Here is a 17588-nt window from a genome sequence, read left to right as displayed (position 1 = left end):
CTACTTGTGATTGGCCTGGAATAAAAAGCTAAAACCATGAGCTGTATTACCATGTACATGGAGCCAGGACTAGAAACCATATGAGGATAAATTCCTTACTGAATAGAAAGGCAGCATTACCCTACACATCCCAATGGGCAAATGTAAACTCCTTTCATTTTCTACAAATATTTTTAGTGAGTAGAAGAAAGCTCACAAAAGGCAGAGTGGAAAATGCTCAGGACCTTCTATGCTTTTTGTTACTGCAATACCATAGATATACTTGACAGAAATGAAGAGTATTGGAAACACAGCAACAAAAGCCTAAGTATATTGTTCAGATTTTTTTTTTTTCAGAGAAAATACAAGATAAGGATAAAATTTAAGTCCTCCTGAATTCAGCAGCCAAAGACCATTATTCTTCAGTGAACAAAAGATTTCAAAGAAAAGATTTTGTACACAGAGATAGAAGTGATCAAATTTTAAGAGTACAGTGTATTTATGAAAGTATTTTTACAATCCATTCTTTGCATACAGTGCCATGATAAAATACTATCTGATCACATAGTACTGTTACAGCAGAGAAAAATCAGATTTGGGTGATCTGCCTGAAGAGTTCTTCTTTTTATCCAGTCACTTGGAGCTAAATCCACAAAACACTGAGGATTCAGCCACGTGATGCCATGCTCAGCATCCATGGCTCTTGGGCAACAGCTACTTATCGTAAAACATATCACTGCTTGCTGCTAGAATCCAGATCTTCCCAGCTCAAAACTATCACCACTGAATAAGAGCTTTCCATGTGGCTTCAGCTCCAGCTCTGCATCACTAACCTGGGGAAACTATTTCATGCACCAGGACGGCATGAAGCCACCAGGTATTCCAGTGCTAGCAATAGGGAGGTGTCTAACCCGGCCCAAACAAGGAGGGGAGGCAGCTGTGTTTGGATTCCCTCCAGGGTGGATGCAACACAACCAGGGTAAAGAAGTATGGCACAAGGTCACAGCTCTAAAACAGTGTTTAAAATCATTAATCCCAAGTAATATGAAGCACAAAGTAAGCAGGCTGGATTGCAGAGAGGGCTGTGGTTTAATGTACAACTATCCATGGTATTTCCCCATTTTCTATCAGGAGGGCACCTGTGCTCGGCACCCAATACCTGTGCTTTCAGGTACCTAATCTGGGGCAGTGAATCCCATTTCAGCTCTGGCATGCCTCAGCATTACTCACCAATGCAATGATGCCCATAGCTCCTCTGTGCTTCAGTTTTCCATTGTATGATTAATTAATAGTAACAACACTTACTGCCTCACCAGGGTGTCGTAAAGAAAAAGCATGCTAAAAACAGTAAGGCACTCAGATACATAATAAGGATTTTGTAATCTCCTAAGGAAAACTTTAAAGAACTGATCAAATATAGTTCAAAGTTTAAGCCCTCTAAGACTGAATTTCTGTCCCAGATAATTTCAGTCCTGGAAGAAAGACTCCTGCAGCATGCTGGCCTTGTTATGCTGACATCTGCATAACATCACCTTTATCAAGGCATTTTGCTAATGCAGAGGTCCCCGAGTAAGTCCCTGGTCAAGCTATGACGAGCCACATTAGTTCCTTCCTAGGATGCTCTGGCCAGAGGAACAGGCTGCCTTGCTGCCACCGAATGCACAGATATGTACTGCCCTTGCTCTGCTCACACAGCTCTCTCATGTTGTATTTAAAATGAGTGTAAAGTCTAGTTTACATTTCCATGAGCCAGAGGTGCAAAGCACAGTGCAGCTGCCAGTGGAAGGCAGCACCATATCCCTGGGATGATTCCAACACTGCAGCCAAAGAGAGTCAAAGAGTTTTGACTGCATGGTGGGAAGATCCAGCCACCACAGTACTCAATGCAAAGCCTGTTAGGCTGCTGGAAGAGCTCTGCATTGATTTTGATGGCCACTGGCCTTGCACTACGTAGAGGTGTAGTACAGATACTGAACTGTGTCCTAGCACTTTACAATAAACCAAATTTGTTTCTGTTCTAGTCTTCTACAACAAAGAAGAGAAGTACATGGCAGAACATAGAGCAAACTTTAAAAACCTAGTGTGATTTCATAGCTGGCATCCACTTAACCCAGAAATAATATCCCATTCAGCCCATGAAAACAGGTTTAAACCTCAATTATGCCATTCACTTCCTTCTTCGGTTCTTCTTGTTCCTCTCTCAAAGGTTCCAGCTCAGGCCCATCCTGTGTGGTTTCTTTGATCCAGTTATTTCTGCCTTCATTTTCTGTCCTTACAGTTTTAGGATCCTCTTCTTTTGCTTTTCTCTCCTTTTCCTCCTTGGCAAGCATGCGATAATTATAATAATTCATGATGAACAGAAAGGTTCCTGCCAGGACCATCACAACTCCACATTTAATGAACATGTATTTATAGTCCCCAAAGGTATCGATAAGCGTTCCTGTAAAAGATACATATATAAAAAAAAGGAGCTTAGAGATGAAGGTAAGAATATTGTGGTTTAGGATCCTAAAGGACACCCTTGTGGCTTTTGGATAAAATAAGACATTCTTCAGACTTCTGATCTCTTCCATAAATATTCTGATCCTTCAAATACTTCACATGTTCCACTATATATCCTTTGGGTAGTCAACACTGAGATAAGTAATACTACCAATAATTTGTGCAGTTAAGTAGAAGGTGACAGGAAACCTACACTGCAAAGTCTGGACTTTTCAGCACATCTACTTTTCCCATGCAGAAACTAATCCTCTCATCACAGAGACAGTCTTTCCATTGACTCTGGTGATCACCTACAAGGATGTTCATTTGAGTTGATAGCCATCAGGCTGACAGCAAAAGCATCAGCTTTTGGGAAGACCTTCATGAGATAGCACTTGGCCACTCAGTCTCATTTTACACTCCTGACAAAGACCCTCCAATTTATTCCACCACTGCTCATTCACCAGCACTAGAGGGGACTCATCTTTTGGTCACAGCTGACCTTGCTGCATTTATACTCATGATGTAAAGATGAAAGGGCACTGTGTGGAACTGGAAAACATTAGTTCCAGGGAATGCAAAGATGATGCTGTCAATGTCAGATAATTTCAATGCCAAGACAAATGCGACAGGTTCTTCTCAAAGGTTAATGCCTCTGCCATGGAGTTGTAGAGTAATTGAAGGGAGAAGGCTTAATTGAAATGTCACTGTTCTCCATTATGTCAAAATGTAATGAAAATCTTACTGGGATTATGATCCTGAGCATTAATTCCATTTACTGGTGCAACACCAACCATTCTTAACATCCCAAATCCTAATTAAGGTAAGACCCACTCCTAACCTGGCCTTCACAGTACAGATCAGCCCTCCTTGAAACTGGCCCATCATCCATTAGCTCTCTGACTTCTTGGAAAATGTTCTCCTCCTTAAAAAGGAGGGACCTTTAGTTACTTCCTGACTGAACCCTAATGTTGAAATGCTGATGGCTAATTATGCCACTTCATTACACTAACAAAGGATTTTATGGCCACCAAATAGGTTTCTTGATCACAAAAATAATCGGTTTTAACTGGTTTTGGCCATGATTCTTCCTGAATCATTCCTAGGTATCTTGGAATATCTTGTCAATGCACTGGTTTTCATGTGGTTTTCATGTTACTGGTGAAACATCAACCAAATGCTAATTGCAACAATCTTCCCTTTTCTGCTAATCAGGATGACCTAGAGGTCTCCTAAATGAGTTTCAATGAGAGTTTTAATGAGCAGAGTATTGGAAAATTCAACAGTAGGATCGTCTTGCCTCTTTTCCTTTGAGAATAAGATAAAGTCATAAAACACACTGGGAACAATTTACTTAGTTCATTAAAGCAGAACCCTGCAGTAGGTTATTAAAATGCCAAAGAGCCAATAAATTTGCTGCTTATTAAAATGGTGGGGAAAAAGCCTACAAAACTAATATTCCTGATTATGGCATAGAACAGTTTTAGCCTCATTAGCAGTCTCTGGTCATTAACCTAATCTTCCACACAGAAAATTGTATCATTCAGAAAACAGTCATTTTGAAATTGTATTTTCTTTTGTTTGTCATTAATTAAATGAATCAGTAAGATAGCAAGAGGATACAGCTGCTTCTGTCACACTGGATGAGCTACATGGCAATATGAAGAATTAAATGGCTCTGCAAAATGTGTCATACAGAGTATCAGCCACGTCTCAGTTTTGAATCTAGGAAACAGATTTAAAGTGACTTCTTTCTGTTCATTCTTTACCTATATTATGACACTGTCATATCAAAAGAATTAGCAGGGTTTAACTTTCACACATCTGAATACAGAGAGCACACACAAACTAATTGAACTTTTTTGCATACTTAAAGGTGACCAGTTTCCAAACTAGTTATTCAAACTTTCATACAGGTGATATGCAAATTGCAGGACATATACAGATATGACAGTATCTGTACACTGAGATGATGTCACCTATAATGTCATTTATTTCATAGCCAACTCAGATCTGATAAGGACTTTACTTAGGCCAAATGCCACATTCAAATATCATTCAAATTCAAAACCTATGTCTTCCAGACAAGGTGTGCTCCTTGTAGAAAAAGAAGTGAGCGCATGCTGTAGAGGGGAAGAAGCAGAGGCTGTTAAAATGACAGAAGATCACTGTTCCCACTGTTCCCACTTACCTTCAGATGACTGTAAGCCCTTCTGGAGGTTCAATATTGTCAGCATGGACCTTTGAGGGTCTCTGCCTGTTGATACTTTAAACCATCCCATCCAAAGTAAACCTTTTTTTGTTATTATTTTTGGAACAGCCTTATCAATCTGATAGATTTAAGGCTGTGATGATATGACTAAATGTGATTATATAATAATTAAAATCCATAAAAGGAAGTACTCAAAGCCTTACAGACAAATAGCAAGGCTGAGGTTTGATTCAACAAGAGGATCTGTTAGAACTGTTGTGTTTTACTGTGCTTAAATGTGGAAGTTTTGCAACAGAAGAAGTCTCCAGGAGGAGATATCTGGTGTTGCAGAAGTCCCAGTCCGCAAGTTCAGTTCAAGTAGTTGAAGGGATCAGGAACGAAAAGATCACTTCCAAACTGTTGACTTCAACTGGAGGGCTACACAGGAAGGAGATACCTAAGACCTGCCATCCCTGTTCAATTACTAGTGGAAAAATGGTGGGTGGGAAGCAGAGAAAACACATTTAGAATCACTTCTCACAAACTGTGCTTGCAAGACTCTAAATGTAAGTGACAACCCAGTGGGAACAGAGGAAGAAAATGCACTCACCTCCAATAGGTGGCCCCAGCAGTATTGTACAGCATTCTGCAATGGTGACCAGGCCAACAGCGCTTGTGAACCGGGGAGCTCCCACGAGGTCCATGAGTGTTTCAAAGAGCATGGCACAAACCATGCCAAAAGCCAAGCCAAAAAAGACAGAATAGATGACGAGTCCTGTGTAGCTCGAAGCCAGGGGGCACAGAAGGTGGCATATGCCATTGAAAGCGATGGAGAAGCTGAAAAAGTATTGAATCCGTGGCCTCACCCACTTGCTGTTTGCAATGATGCCAGTGGTAGGGCGGGCAACTATATCCACGATAGCAAGGATTGAAAGGAGGAAAGCGGCTGAATATTCATCAATGCCAATGTGCTTTGCATAGGGTGCCAGAAAAATAATGGGGGCAAAAAAGCCCAGGAACATGAGCACGTTTCCAATCAAGTAAATTAAAAACCCTCTGTGCTTAAAGAGAGAAAAATCAAGGTACTGATTGATTTTTTCACAACAGTCCCTGTCTCCTTCCTCTTCCGTTTTGTTCTTCATGGGCAGGTTTGTGGGACTGCTCATTTCCACGGCATCTTCAGTGACGTCTCGTTTCAGAGCACCCTTCCCTTCCACGGTCACCTGAGTTTTGACTGATGTTGTGCCTGGCCCAATGGGTCTGAAGAGAGCTCCTGCCACACAGCAGTTCAGTAAAATTGCCCCAAGGATTAAAAAGCTGCCTCTCCAGCCAAAACTGTCAAAAAGGAACTGGTTGAGAGGAGCCAGGGTGCAAAGCATCACGGGGCTCCCTGCCATAGCAAGGCCGTTTGCAATGGGTCTTCTCTTCAGAAAGTATTTCCCTATCATTATCACTGATGGCTGGAGGTTGAGAGCAAGGCCCAGTCCTGGAACAGAGAAAAGTAGTTGAGACACAAAGGAAGATAGGAGACCCATTTATCCTCAGCTCATTGTTTAAGGCAAACTTATGAGCAATTGGTTCACTGGTGGCTCTTCAACATGGTAGTCTGGATACAAACTCTGCTCAAAATATCCCTAAGCTAGCATGCGGGTAATGAGATCCCAGGAAGACACTTGCAGTCAGAAAACACTCCTTCCTCTTGCACAGCAAATCTCTTGGATGGCAAACTTATCACAAAGAGTTTGCTTCAGAATAAATTGAAACTATAACTCTCAGTGCGCTGGTTTTGTCCAAACACAGCAGCGTTGCTGCAGGAGAGGATGGATCTGTTAAAAAACAAATGGCAGCTCCCAGTTTGAGGAAGGTTGTTGTGGCTTGGACAGTGCTAACCACCAAACCACAGCCTCCTCAGGTGCATCTTGAGGAGCACCCCCTTCCACAGGTGGTGAGCACCCAACACTGCTGCTGGGCACAGAAAATAACATCACCCTTATCAGCCGCTACTAATGTGGTGGCATGAGGAATTCAGGTCTGATGCAAAAGATGAAGAGGTCTGCAAGTACACAGCAGAACAGCGACTGAGGATGCTAATTAAACAGGGCCCTAGAGTGTTTCTTTTAATTAGAATTTATTTTTATTGCACTTAGATATATAAATGGCATTACAAATTTGCATTGCTAATTCAGTTAGCCAGCTTCCCTTGCACAGGTGAAATCTGAAGGCAAATGCTATCACGGTCTCAACTTTCTGTGTTTCTGTTTGAGAGCACTTGCCTGTAACAATCTCTTCTTTTCAAACATTGCTACAATGTGCAGCATTTCCTTCAAAAGTTCAATTTTCAGAACTCCATCAAAAAGACATTTAAAAAGCATATCACATATTTTCCACCCTATCATCCAGGAAAGAATGAGCCCCATTAGAACAAAGCAGAAATGTAATCCTTGAAGTGATTATATCAGATATATCAGTGATTGTAACATGAATCCCGAAAATAGGGTCATGCAGATTTTTCTTGTTCATTAGTCTATATAATTAGTTTGTTTAACTGTGCAGTACATAATTAGGCATATTGCTTTACAGGAGAGAATTTAGAAAGGTCAAGGTCCTCAAAATTAATTAAGGAACACTATCATTAGTCGCTGATAGAGCACAATCCAACTGATGCAGCAGAACTCAGCTGATGTTGGATAGCTTCAGTTTGAATGGTTTTACAAAATTATGATTTTTACCAAGTCCAAGATTCTTTAAAAATAAATACTTGGAGGTTTGCAGCATTAAAATAAATTGAAATGGCAACAGATTAAAATTAACCTTGATATGAAACATATTCTCAGCATGAACTTCTCTAGATAGTCCATTTATTTGGTAGGGCATATCTTTGGGAAGTACAGGCTGCTCATAATGCATAAGGGGGCAAATTCATCCCCATTAAAGGGCTGACCTGAGGACTACAGACACAAAACACAGCCATGGTTAGAGAAAACCCTTGATGGTGCTCAGATACAGGAATGCAGCTATTTTCACCTGAGAAGATGCAGCACAGTGGATTAGAGTTTGCCTTATCTCCCTATTTCTCCCATGCTGGTAGATAAGGGCAGAAATTGAACCATCATTTCCACAAAATCATTTTTGGTAGGGACTTAGCACATGTCATGCAGAGAAGGAAAAATCAGACACCAGGTTCCTTAAACAATGATCTACTCCATTTTTTTATTATATGAACATTAATTTGCCAGTCAGACAAATCTAATTTAATATTACCTCATGCTCTTCCCATTAATTAAATTTGGAGAGTTTCAAACTGACTGACTGGAATTTCAATTTGCTTTAAGCTTTTGGCTGACTTTAGTTGGAAATATTTATATCCATTTTATTCCAGTTTTCAGAACTACAGCAGCTTTTCCATAGCTGAAATCGTTACTCAAATAACCACATTTTCTCCCCAGGGATATGACAGAAAAGCCTATTGATGGTGTTGCATGAACAGAAGCAAGCCTATGCCAGAAGGTGCATCTCTCCCTGGATTAAATACATCTCCCTCATATTAGAAAGAAATAAGTGGTGCTACAGGAGTAAGCTGTGTAGCTATTGATCTTGTTCTTAACTCATTAGCAAGGGAAGATTCCACAGGTATTTCAATGCTCAACACTTATGGCTAAGGCAAAACCTCTAGTCTCATTAGTCAACATGCCTCACCCTAGGTTCCACTTTATTTCATGGCTGTCTAATTGGTACAGATGGAACTAAACTCTGACCAGTTGTTATTGTCTTGCATTTAGCTTTGAAATTTGCTGCTTCTACCTCAGACTTGAAGAAGGGGTTGCATGCCTAAACACCTATTTAATGCACCCAGGCTGGCATCTATCCAGGTCAACAGCTTGCAAACCCCATCTCTTTTTCTAAGCACTATAGGGAAACACGTGAGGAAGAGAACATGGGTTTTACAGCGTATGCAAAGTGCCTCATGCAGCCCACAGCTCGGTGCCATCAAGAACAGAGCTGCTTCAGAGCAGCAAAGCCTTGTCCCTGCTCTGCATGCAAATGGAAAAAGACATAATCAAGAAAGCAACTGAGACTTCTGTGTCTAATCCCTCCACTGTAAACAGATACTTCCTGCTCTGCCCCTCTGAAGAGATTGCTATTAATATGCCAAAAGCATAGGACTGTGGCAAAGACCTCCTAGTAACAAGTATCTTGTTTTTATCTCCATCCCTGTGAATTACACAAACAGGGTCTTTCACGTCAGCCTGTTTCCTTTTCAGGCTGGTAGGAAGGAGGCTAGAAAGAATGTGATGTTTACAGGTTGCTTTCCAGTCATTGCAAATCATCTTTACAGAAGTCTCTCTCCACTGATGCTGTCTCAGCTGCATGATGAGCAGGCAGCTTCATAATTGCCCTTGAATGCTTCCATGTTAGGCCTGACCAGCAAAAGCACTTCAAGTGCAATTAGAGGCATCAAGCATGTTAGCAGGATTACAAGCATCTTCCCTTCTCTGCCGAATTAGTATTCCTTCCCCAGCTCACACACCATGCCTGGAAATGATGGGTTATTAGCTAAAACCTCATCCATACAGCTGCCCCCATTCAGCAAGCAGGAGGAAAAGATGTACACAACAAAATATGTGCTTTGCTCTGAGGAAATATCACAGCATTAAGCACAAGGAGATACGGGGCTGTTTGCCCTGTATCCTTTTGCTGGCACAAGGGTTACATGTGTGGATCAAGCACAGCTCATACTATCAGCTCTCTGGGGTGAGCAATGGACCAGATTTGTAAAGATATTAGGGAGCAAAGCAGAGCAGGGTGTTCATAAATCCTAGGCCCATTGGAATCAGGCACAGAATTCCCTCCTGGCATGGTTTTAGACAAGTATCTTTGAACACAGGAGTTAGTGTTTTCCTATAGCACTGTTCCTTGCCTGAGCCCTTCCGCTTACCAAAATGCATATATTTTTAGCAAAGGATTTATGGATTCCATGCCCTAATCCAGCATTAGTCAACTTGCTTGAGGACATTTGTTTAGTACAGAATGATGCAAAGCTCATGCATCAATAACTATTGAATTTATTCATGGGAGACATTGGTTATTTTTATTTCTCATTGCTTTGTTTATGGAATCTCTTTCAAGGAATCTGCAAGATTTAGTCATTCAGTAATAACACAGTTTCATCTAACTGCAGTGACTCTACTTGGAAAGATTGAGTTTTAGGAGAGGGAATCCTACACAGGGATTTATTCTCTACTGTATGGATTTAATAAAGCAATATTGGTGTAGGAGAACAGGGTGACAAACTTTCTGTCCCAATTTACTTTGTTAGTGGTTGGTTTTATTGATTTTAAATGTTGAGCTCGTGCTTTTCATGATCAGAAAGCAGCAGCACTTAATACAGCTGCAGAGAGATAGGGAACACTCATTTAAACATATGCCTTGCAACCTCAAAAGCCAATTTTGAACTCATTGTGTCATGTTTTTAGGCAGGTGTTCTCAGTGCACTGGAAGGAACAGTGGATGTACCTTAGCCAAAATTATCAAACAAAAATGCTTACAGTTAAGAATCTATAACTCAGGTTGGGAACTCCAATCCATCTACCTTTAAAAGCAATAACCCAGCACCTGCAGGCTTTCAAGATGCTGGACTGAGCCTATGCCTTCTTCTGTTTAAGTTTCCAATATGGAAATTCATATTTCAGTACAGACAATTCAAACTATAACTTCAATAAGGAAATACAGTCTTATTTTTTCTTAATAGGGAGAATACTGCATCTTTTCAATCAACTCCAGTAGTTGTTATTTTCAGATAACCTCACAAGTAGACAAAGCACAACCAAACACCTGAACTCTCATTTCCTGTATCTCATGGAGGGAAACAACACAGTAATATAGGAACACAGGTGCTTTCTTCATAGTCACAATTCTATCTCGAAGGGCTCGCCATGCCCAGGGCAGAGCGCAGTCAACCTTCATTCACTTCAGCAGGAGCTGAGGGCACTGATGGCCATCCTCACCATTGCCTCCAGCCAAGAGTGCCCATCTGCAAAGAGCAGATCCACTGCTGTGATCCCACACGCGATGTTCAGGAGCACAGCACTTAGCAGGGGATGTGCTCTTCGCTAAAGCTCACCTGGAGCACTTAGTAAGAGAGGGCCCTTGTCCTACCAGCTTTTTATCTCACTTCCCATTGCGTTTGGCTGCAGTGCCCAAGTGTGAACACCCCAAGCCACCAGTTGTGAACCTCAAGTGCACATGGAAAGGAGATGCTTTATTCTTACCTGTAATGAAGCCCACACAGATGTAGAGCTGCATGATACTGGTGCAGAAGGCAGCTGAGACCATCCCAATGCCACACAGCAGGCCTCCAAACATAACCACGGGTCGGCTGCCATAGCGGTTTACTAGAATACTGCTAATGGGACCTGGGGAAAGAGCACAGAATGGTCCTTGAGGTAGGTATCTTCTGACAGAAGGGCATGTTTTACACAAAGGAGGTTAAAATCTGCAATATCAGTGCCCCTGAGATGCTGCTGACAGCTTCTAACATGACTTCAGGAAGAAAATGGAAAAGGAGAGAAAGATGATCCACACTGTGTGGAGATGGCAGCATGTCCCGTGCCACACTGTGTCACTGCTGGTGACAGTTCCTGCCCTCAGGACTTTCAAGTGTCATCAGAGAAGGCAAACAGCAATACCAAATCAGGTGAACACATGATCCCAACATAGGACCTCCTTGATTTATTATGATGCTAAACCATACACACAAAGCAGGGGTTCATATTACTAGGCTGATATCATGAGTACTGTTGCATTTTTAATGCCTCTATTTAATGCAATTCCAATAGTGCTGACCAGAACTGAAGCTTCAGCAGAACAGTTGTTAATTAAATCTTAATAGCAGTCTATGTAGGTAGAAATGGTTTGGGATGATGGATTACCTAGATCTCAAAGGAATCAGTTTGGTCTTGCATTTATGTAAAGAGGTGGTGCAGGACAGTGCAAAATTAAGGAGGAGATAAATGGCTTAACAAAGACTGCACACAAGGAAAGCAAGTGCTGAAATCTGAGGAAGTGAAACACGCCAGCAGCTTTGAGTGGTGAAGGAAAGAAGGGAGGTTTTGTGTATAGTAGTCCCAACTAGCTGAAGGACTAGTACAAATCAGAATCAGAGAATAATCTATGTTGGAGGGACCATGAAGGGACTAAACTCTTGCTCAAAGAAAAGCTAATTCTGAAGGTAGATAAGGTTGAGATGTCAGAACTAGGGAATGCAAACAGAGCAGGAAAGAGTGGTCCAGAAATCAAGCTACGAGATGTAAAGAAAAGATTCTGTATTCCTCAAAAACCCTGAAGCAAAATGCTGCAAAAAAAAAATGCTGGAAATGAGGCAGGGGGCTACAGGCAGCATTTACTATCTTATCTTACCTGACTGGTTCTGGTGCTACTCAGCAATGGTGTTTCAGAGCCCAGTGTGCCTGCTTGCCTTCATTCCTGCCCTTAGGAACAGCCCATGCTGTCCACATACAGATTACTGGAAACAGCTATTTTAAGCTTACAGGCATCTCTGAAGAGTTTGACTGTGGGATCCACCTCACTGCAGAGCCAGTCAGTAGAATATTTACTTTTGCTTAAATAATCTTAGCCAGAAATAGTGCCAGAACTTTTTCCAGACCTTGCAAACCATGGCACACAGGAATGAGACCCAAAAACCCCAATATTCCCTGAGCATGGCTGAGAGCATCTGAACAAGTTCTCAGCTGTTACAATGTGCAAGAATAAAAACCAGTAGATGTGACTGGTTTAATATAGAAAATGTACATATAAAATACTTCCCACTAGATGTCTAAGGTCAAATCACTCCTAAATGAAATACACACAAGCACAGTCTTAACAGCATCCCTGTATCTGCAGGATCTGAGCTGGTCCCATTGAATACACCATTCGATTAACATCTATGTGAGTGTACAATTCCACAGAGAGCTTTTTGTCCTAAACCAGTGACTGGATTCACATCATGCATCTTTTTGCTGCACAGAGCACTACAGAATTCAGTTAAGTTCTGGAGAAAGAGATACATACATCTGATCAGCACAGCAGGAAAGGGACCCCTTTTCTCACTGAGCTTTCCCTGGTCAGAGCTTGGAATTGCATCATGCTTGAGCCAGTGTCAGCGTGTCCTTTAATTAAATAGATCAAGCCAGTGTTCCTCGGAAAGGCACCAACATGTTCATCTGCAGCCTAAGGGCACACAACTCTTCCATTTTTCAATTTTCCACATGTCCATATTTCTCCAGAATCAATCTAATTACTCAACTAAGAAAATATGGTTTCAATTACCTTTTTCCACTGGAAGAGGGCTTTCACATTAGCCCTAAAAATACAGGATGTCCCACCATGGAGCAGAGCATTTAAAGCCCACAGGATTCTTGCTAAGGCCCCTCTCCTACTCTGACACAGGACAGATCGCAGGGAAAGAAGCCCCTGCTATGAGAAGTCAAGCAAAATGTTCATATATGTTCTACTCTTGCAGCATCCACCTTGGGAGAAGGGAAATATGGATCCACAGTGCTCTCACTCAAGTCCACAAGCTCTTGTATTGGTTTCACCCATCAGTTAGGGTGGGTTTGGACCATGACAGCAGATGATGAACTGGAAGGGGATGAGGGTGGGATACATTCTGCTCTGCTTCCTGGCTATGGAGACAACCTGGGATAGAGGCTGGAGCAGATGAAAGCAAAAATTTGTATCCCAACCACTGGCTTTACAAATGGGGGTGTCACTGTGGCACCCCCCACAAACATGCAATGTCCTCAAATACATCCCAAGATGTATTTGAGCCAAGAGACTACAACTGGTCCCTGCTCTTGTATTGTGTGATCTCTTGGCAATGTGTTTCAGCAGTGATCTTCAGCAAACAGCCTTCATCTCCTGTAATGAGCATTCAGTTTTACAGGGGGATAATCAACCCCACTTGTTTGCCAGTCTGGGTGGGAGAGCTGTGGTCTCAAAGGCATTACCTGCCTGGGCTGGGCTGAGCTCTCAGGGAACTGTGATGAACTTCAGAAGCAACATCAGCCTTTCTCCTTCACAGACTGAAACCTTACATCCAGACACAGTGGGCCTGCTTTGCTAAAGACACAAAGCATACAGGATCACAGCACACTCTTGTGAGTGACAGCATTTGATCTTCCTGACCAGCCTCACCCACATAGGACTGAGGGTTGGAGACCTTCAAGATACTGAATGCAGCCAGTTAAAGGAGAAAACAGTAGCAGAGCACTGGGACTAAACCTTTCTAGCCATCAGAGAATCCACAGCGAAGGCCATGATGAGCACTCAGCCTGCAAGGAAAGCACCATCTAGACCATCCCATGCTTTAGGAGACACCAGAGAATCCAACCCAAGGACTCAAAACAATTGGGAAACCAAACTGCCCTGAGCTGCTGCTCACAGGCCAAAGGTTTTATAACAGTCCTGAGCAGACCTTTCAAACGCACTGAAGCAAATGCGAAATCACATCCCCAAAATTACTTCCACTCAAGTCATTTGGTCCTACAGAAAATCATAGGCTTTAATGGAGCAGCCTTTCAAAAGCTGTCCCATCTCTCAGCAGAAACCGAGTGTGTGCAGTATGTCACATAGCTGCTGTGCACACTTCAGCATGCAAACCCTGCCGGTTTGGGCAGGCACATGAAGCACAGACACGTGCACCTTCACCCTGCCCAGACGTCTTCACTGATCAGCATCACACCCAACAGATGTAAATGCACCTCTCCTGCCCTGCTCTGCCACATGCCACCTGCAGCGTGTCTCTGGCAAGGGGCTTATTAGCTATCAGACATTAGATAACTTCAACAGCAGCCTTGTGGGGAGCTCTGGAAAACATCAAATAGCTCAAGTCAGGGCAGAGGAATTAAGGAGAGGGAACAACAAAGCCCACAGCTTTGGGAAGTTGTGGGAAATGGGAAACACGATTACTGCTTTGCTTGCAGCTATTGCACAAATTAAAAGTATGACAGCCCCTGGAAACACGGTGGAATTGAAAAGCAGGACCTGTCATTTACCAGTTATTTAGCCAGCATAAAACGAATAAAGATGCTGTGTATTACCACCCAGAAACCATTTACAGTCACAACGTGTGCAGCTTAGATCCCAAGGCACCTTTATTTGCTAATACCTGCCTGGTCAAATGTGCAGAAACCACAGGCTCCCTTGTCCTGGCACCCAAACTAAATCATTCTTCCTTCCTGCGAGCCAGGAGAAGCCATCAGGACTTGGGGTGACTTTTACTTCTTAATTTACAGAGGCAGGTGAGGACAGCACAAGCTCTCAGAAAGATGATATTTACCTGGCTTCACCTTGCGGAACCAGCTACATGAATGCTGCCCGAGTCCCTGAAAAGTCATAGCAAGGAGCAAAAGCTTTCTCATCTCCAGTGCACAGCTTCTCTGGGACCAGGGCTAGTGTCACCCAGGCAGCACTGTTCCCACAACCCCACCACCATGTCAGCACTGCAACATCTAATGAGGAAATTAGAAGTAAAATTTAATCACCCCTTTGTAACCAAATACATTTCAAGGACAAGGTGCTTCACTGCAGGAAGAGATGGCACTTCCACCCACCCAGCCTTGGGAAACAAGGCAGCCCCTTCCACAAACCAGCAAGTGGTTTCTTCCCTCCTGACCAACTTCCAGCCATCATTTATCACCTATAACAAAGAGAGATGCTGAGCCTCATCCTGCTGCTGGCTTTGTTGAGAGCTGTGCCCATGGCTCCGCACCTCCTCTGGCTCACAGGGCAGTCCTGGAAGGGCACGTGGTCTCCAGTGGGGCCACCACCATCCCCACCGGCAAGGAAAGAGCAAGGAAAGCCCACTCAAGCACTTCACTTTACACCCCAATCCCTTGCAGAACAGGGTGCACACAAGAAGAGTTTACTGCAGTAAAACCCTGCAGTCAGGAGAGCAGCAGCTTACAGCAAATATCCCCGAAAGATGTAGCCGGGATCATGGCATTCCTGACAGACTGATGCAGTGTAAAGCGCTATCCTCAACCCATATAAATCATGCTGGTTTAGTGCCTGTCCTGTATAAAGCCTCTTTCCTCATACCTGTGGCAGATTTCCATTTGTTGTTAGCTGGTACATGAAAGGCCATGTCAAAGAAGCTGATCTTGGTGGCAAGCAAAACATAGCAGCTCGCCAGTGGGAAACACAGCAAGCCCTGTCTCATTTATTAGCTTGTCCAATTACTTCTCACCTTGAGTTTTGTGTTTGTAGAAGTAAAAAGGACCCTGAAGAGGAGTTTGCAAAACCATAAAGAAAATGCAGAATCCTGTGGTCTCCACAAAGCCGGGCCATTTGTTATTTATTCTTTCTGAGCTGCTGAACTATGATCCAAAGAAGATCATAATACAGAGTTGGCATCTAACAAGAAATATCAATCCAGACTGGCTTAAACTTTTGCAAGTACAATGGTACTCAAAAAGTAGACACCTGAATTGCCTTTCTGTTTTCCTCAACGAGCCTTATGAATCTTTTATGAGCTGCAAAACTTCCAGTGGTGGTACAAAACACAATATATTTTTAACAAGGACTAAAGCATTCTTCTCTCCTGTCTCTCTGACAGTATATATGTATCTATATATCCTTTATTTATAAAGTTTGGTTTGTCCTTTTTTTTTTAACCTAATTCTAACAGCATTTTCCCTTTTTTGGTGGAACTTGGGTGAATTCCTGCTGAAATATCTCTGTGCAGGGCCTTCAGAGCAGCAGCCGAAAGCTGAGACTGAAAGACACATCCTGTAACCCAGGGGCCTCCATGCAACAGGGGGTCTTCCCAGTTTTCACAAGACTGACCTTCTGCCAGTGTAGAGTGGCACAGAGCCATTGCAAATGCTATACACCTGATGCTAAGACCATTTGATGGCCATGCAGATGACAGAAGAGCAACCCTGCATGGACCCCAGTGTTGGCAGATTTGGGATGTCACCCCCATTGCTGGGGCTGCAACACACAGCCCAGCTTTTCCCGCTTTTCCACAGTGACAAGTGGCTCTGAAGAGCTGTTCCTGCAAAGGGACAGTGGTCAGCACCAAAAGAACTGCCCAGATACTCGATGTTTTTCAACTGCTGTTGGTATACGAAGGAATAGCATAATATACTAAGGAATGCAGCACAACATGACTGGCATTGACTATACGGAGTCACTGGGGACGTAAGAAGGAGCAGAGCATACTCAGCTGGGGGGGGTGGGAATCATTTATACTGATAAAACAAAGTCTATTACTATACTAGTAGTAAAACGACAGGAGCAGGCCTGCAATTTCCTCAGTAATAATCTCACTCCCCCGATGGAATAACAACACTGCCTTTGGCCTTGTAATTTATTCACTAGGGTACCAGCCCATTGTAACAAAGCAACCTCCTCATTACCCCACAAATGAAAGCAAGTGCCTCCATGTTATTAACACACTGCCAGAATCCACCAAGCTCCCGAGGCAGAGGGGATCAGCATCAGCAACCAGCACTGGTAATGGTGCACAGCCCCAGAAAACAGTTCTAAAGGCAGGGGGAAGGGATGAGAGGGTTCAAACCTGCAGCTTTTCACTCTTCTTCCTTGCTAGAAGACCAAGGGTCCAGGACCTGGATGGTCATGCACTTAAGTGTCACCAGGGCTTGGAGAACAGCTGCTCACTGTAGTCCCACAGTAACTCAGTTTACTGCATGTGCCAGTTCCAGATAACTAGACAAGAGCTGGTGGTACCTAGTAATAACAGCATATTATTAGTCCCAATTGGTTGGTATAGATGGTTTGCTTTGCACCTGCAATGGCTAATGAGCCCACACACAACAGGCACCTCCTCAGGCAGGGCTGATGGAAGCAGGATGGCCATGCACAAGCTGGAGGACAAGCAGCAGCAGCAAACAAACACCCCAGGTGACTATCA

General features: G+C 43.0%; 1 protein-coding gene across 5 annotated transcripts in view; it reads right to left on the bottom strand.

Moving 5' to 3' along the window:
- Positions 1-303: 303 nt before the first annotated feature.
- LOC134169588 (monocarboxylate transporter 2-like) overlaps positions 304-17588 on the bottom strand; it is a 41759-nt gene continuing 24474 nt past the window's right edge. For all 5 annotated transcript variants that reach the window (XM_062630278.1, XM_062630279.1, XM_062630281.1 and 2 more), the window contains 3 exons: positions 10921-11064; positions 5262-6137; positions 304-2419 (listed from right to left, as the gene is read on the bottom strand). In XM_062630278.1, the coding sequence (XP_062486262.1) occupies positions 2127-2419; positions 5262-6137; positions 10921-11064 (1313 nt within the window). In that variant the 3' untranslated portion in view covers positions 304-2126. The remainder of the gene's footprint in view (positions 2420-5261; positions 6138-10920; positions 11065-17588) is intronic.

The sequence above is a fragment of the Pezoporus occidentalis genome, unplaced genomic scaffold (assembly GCF_034315485.1).
Source record: "Pezoporus occidentalis ecotype Australia unplaced genomic scaffold, CSIRO_AGI_Poc_V1 ctg35, whole genome shotgun sequence".
Lineage (NCBI taxonomy): Eukaryota > Metazoa > Chordata > Aves > Psittaciformes > Psittacidae > Pezoporus > Pezoporus occidentalis.
Note: the sequence above shows the minus strand (reverse complement) of the source record. Positions and strands in the feature narration are given on the sequence as shown.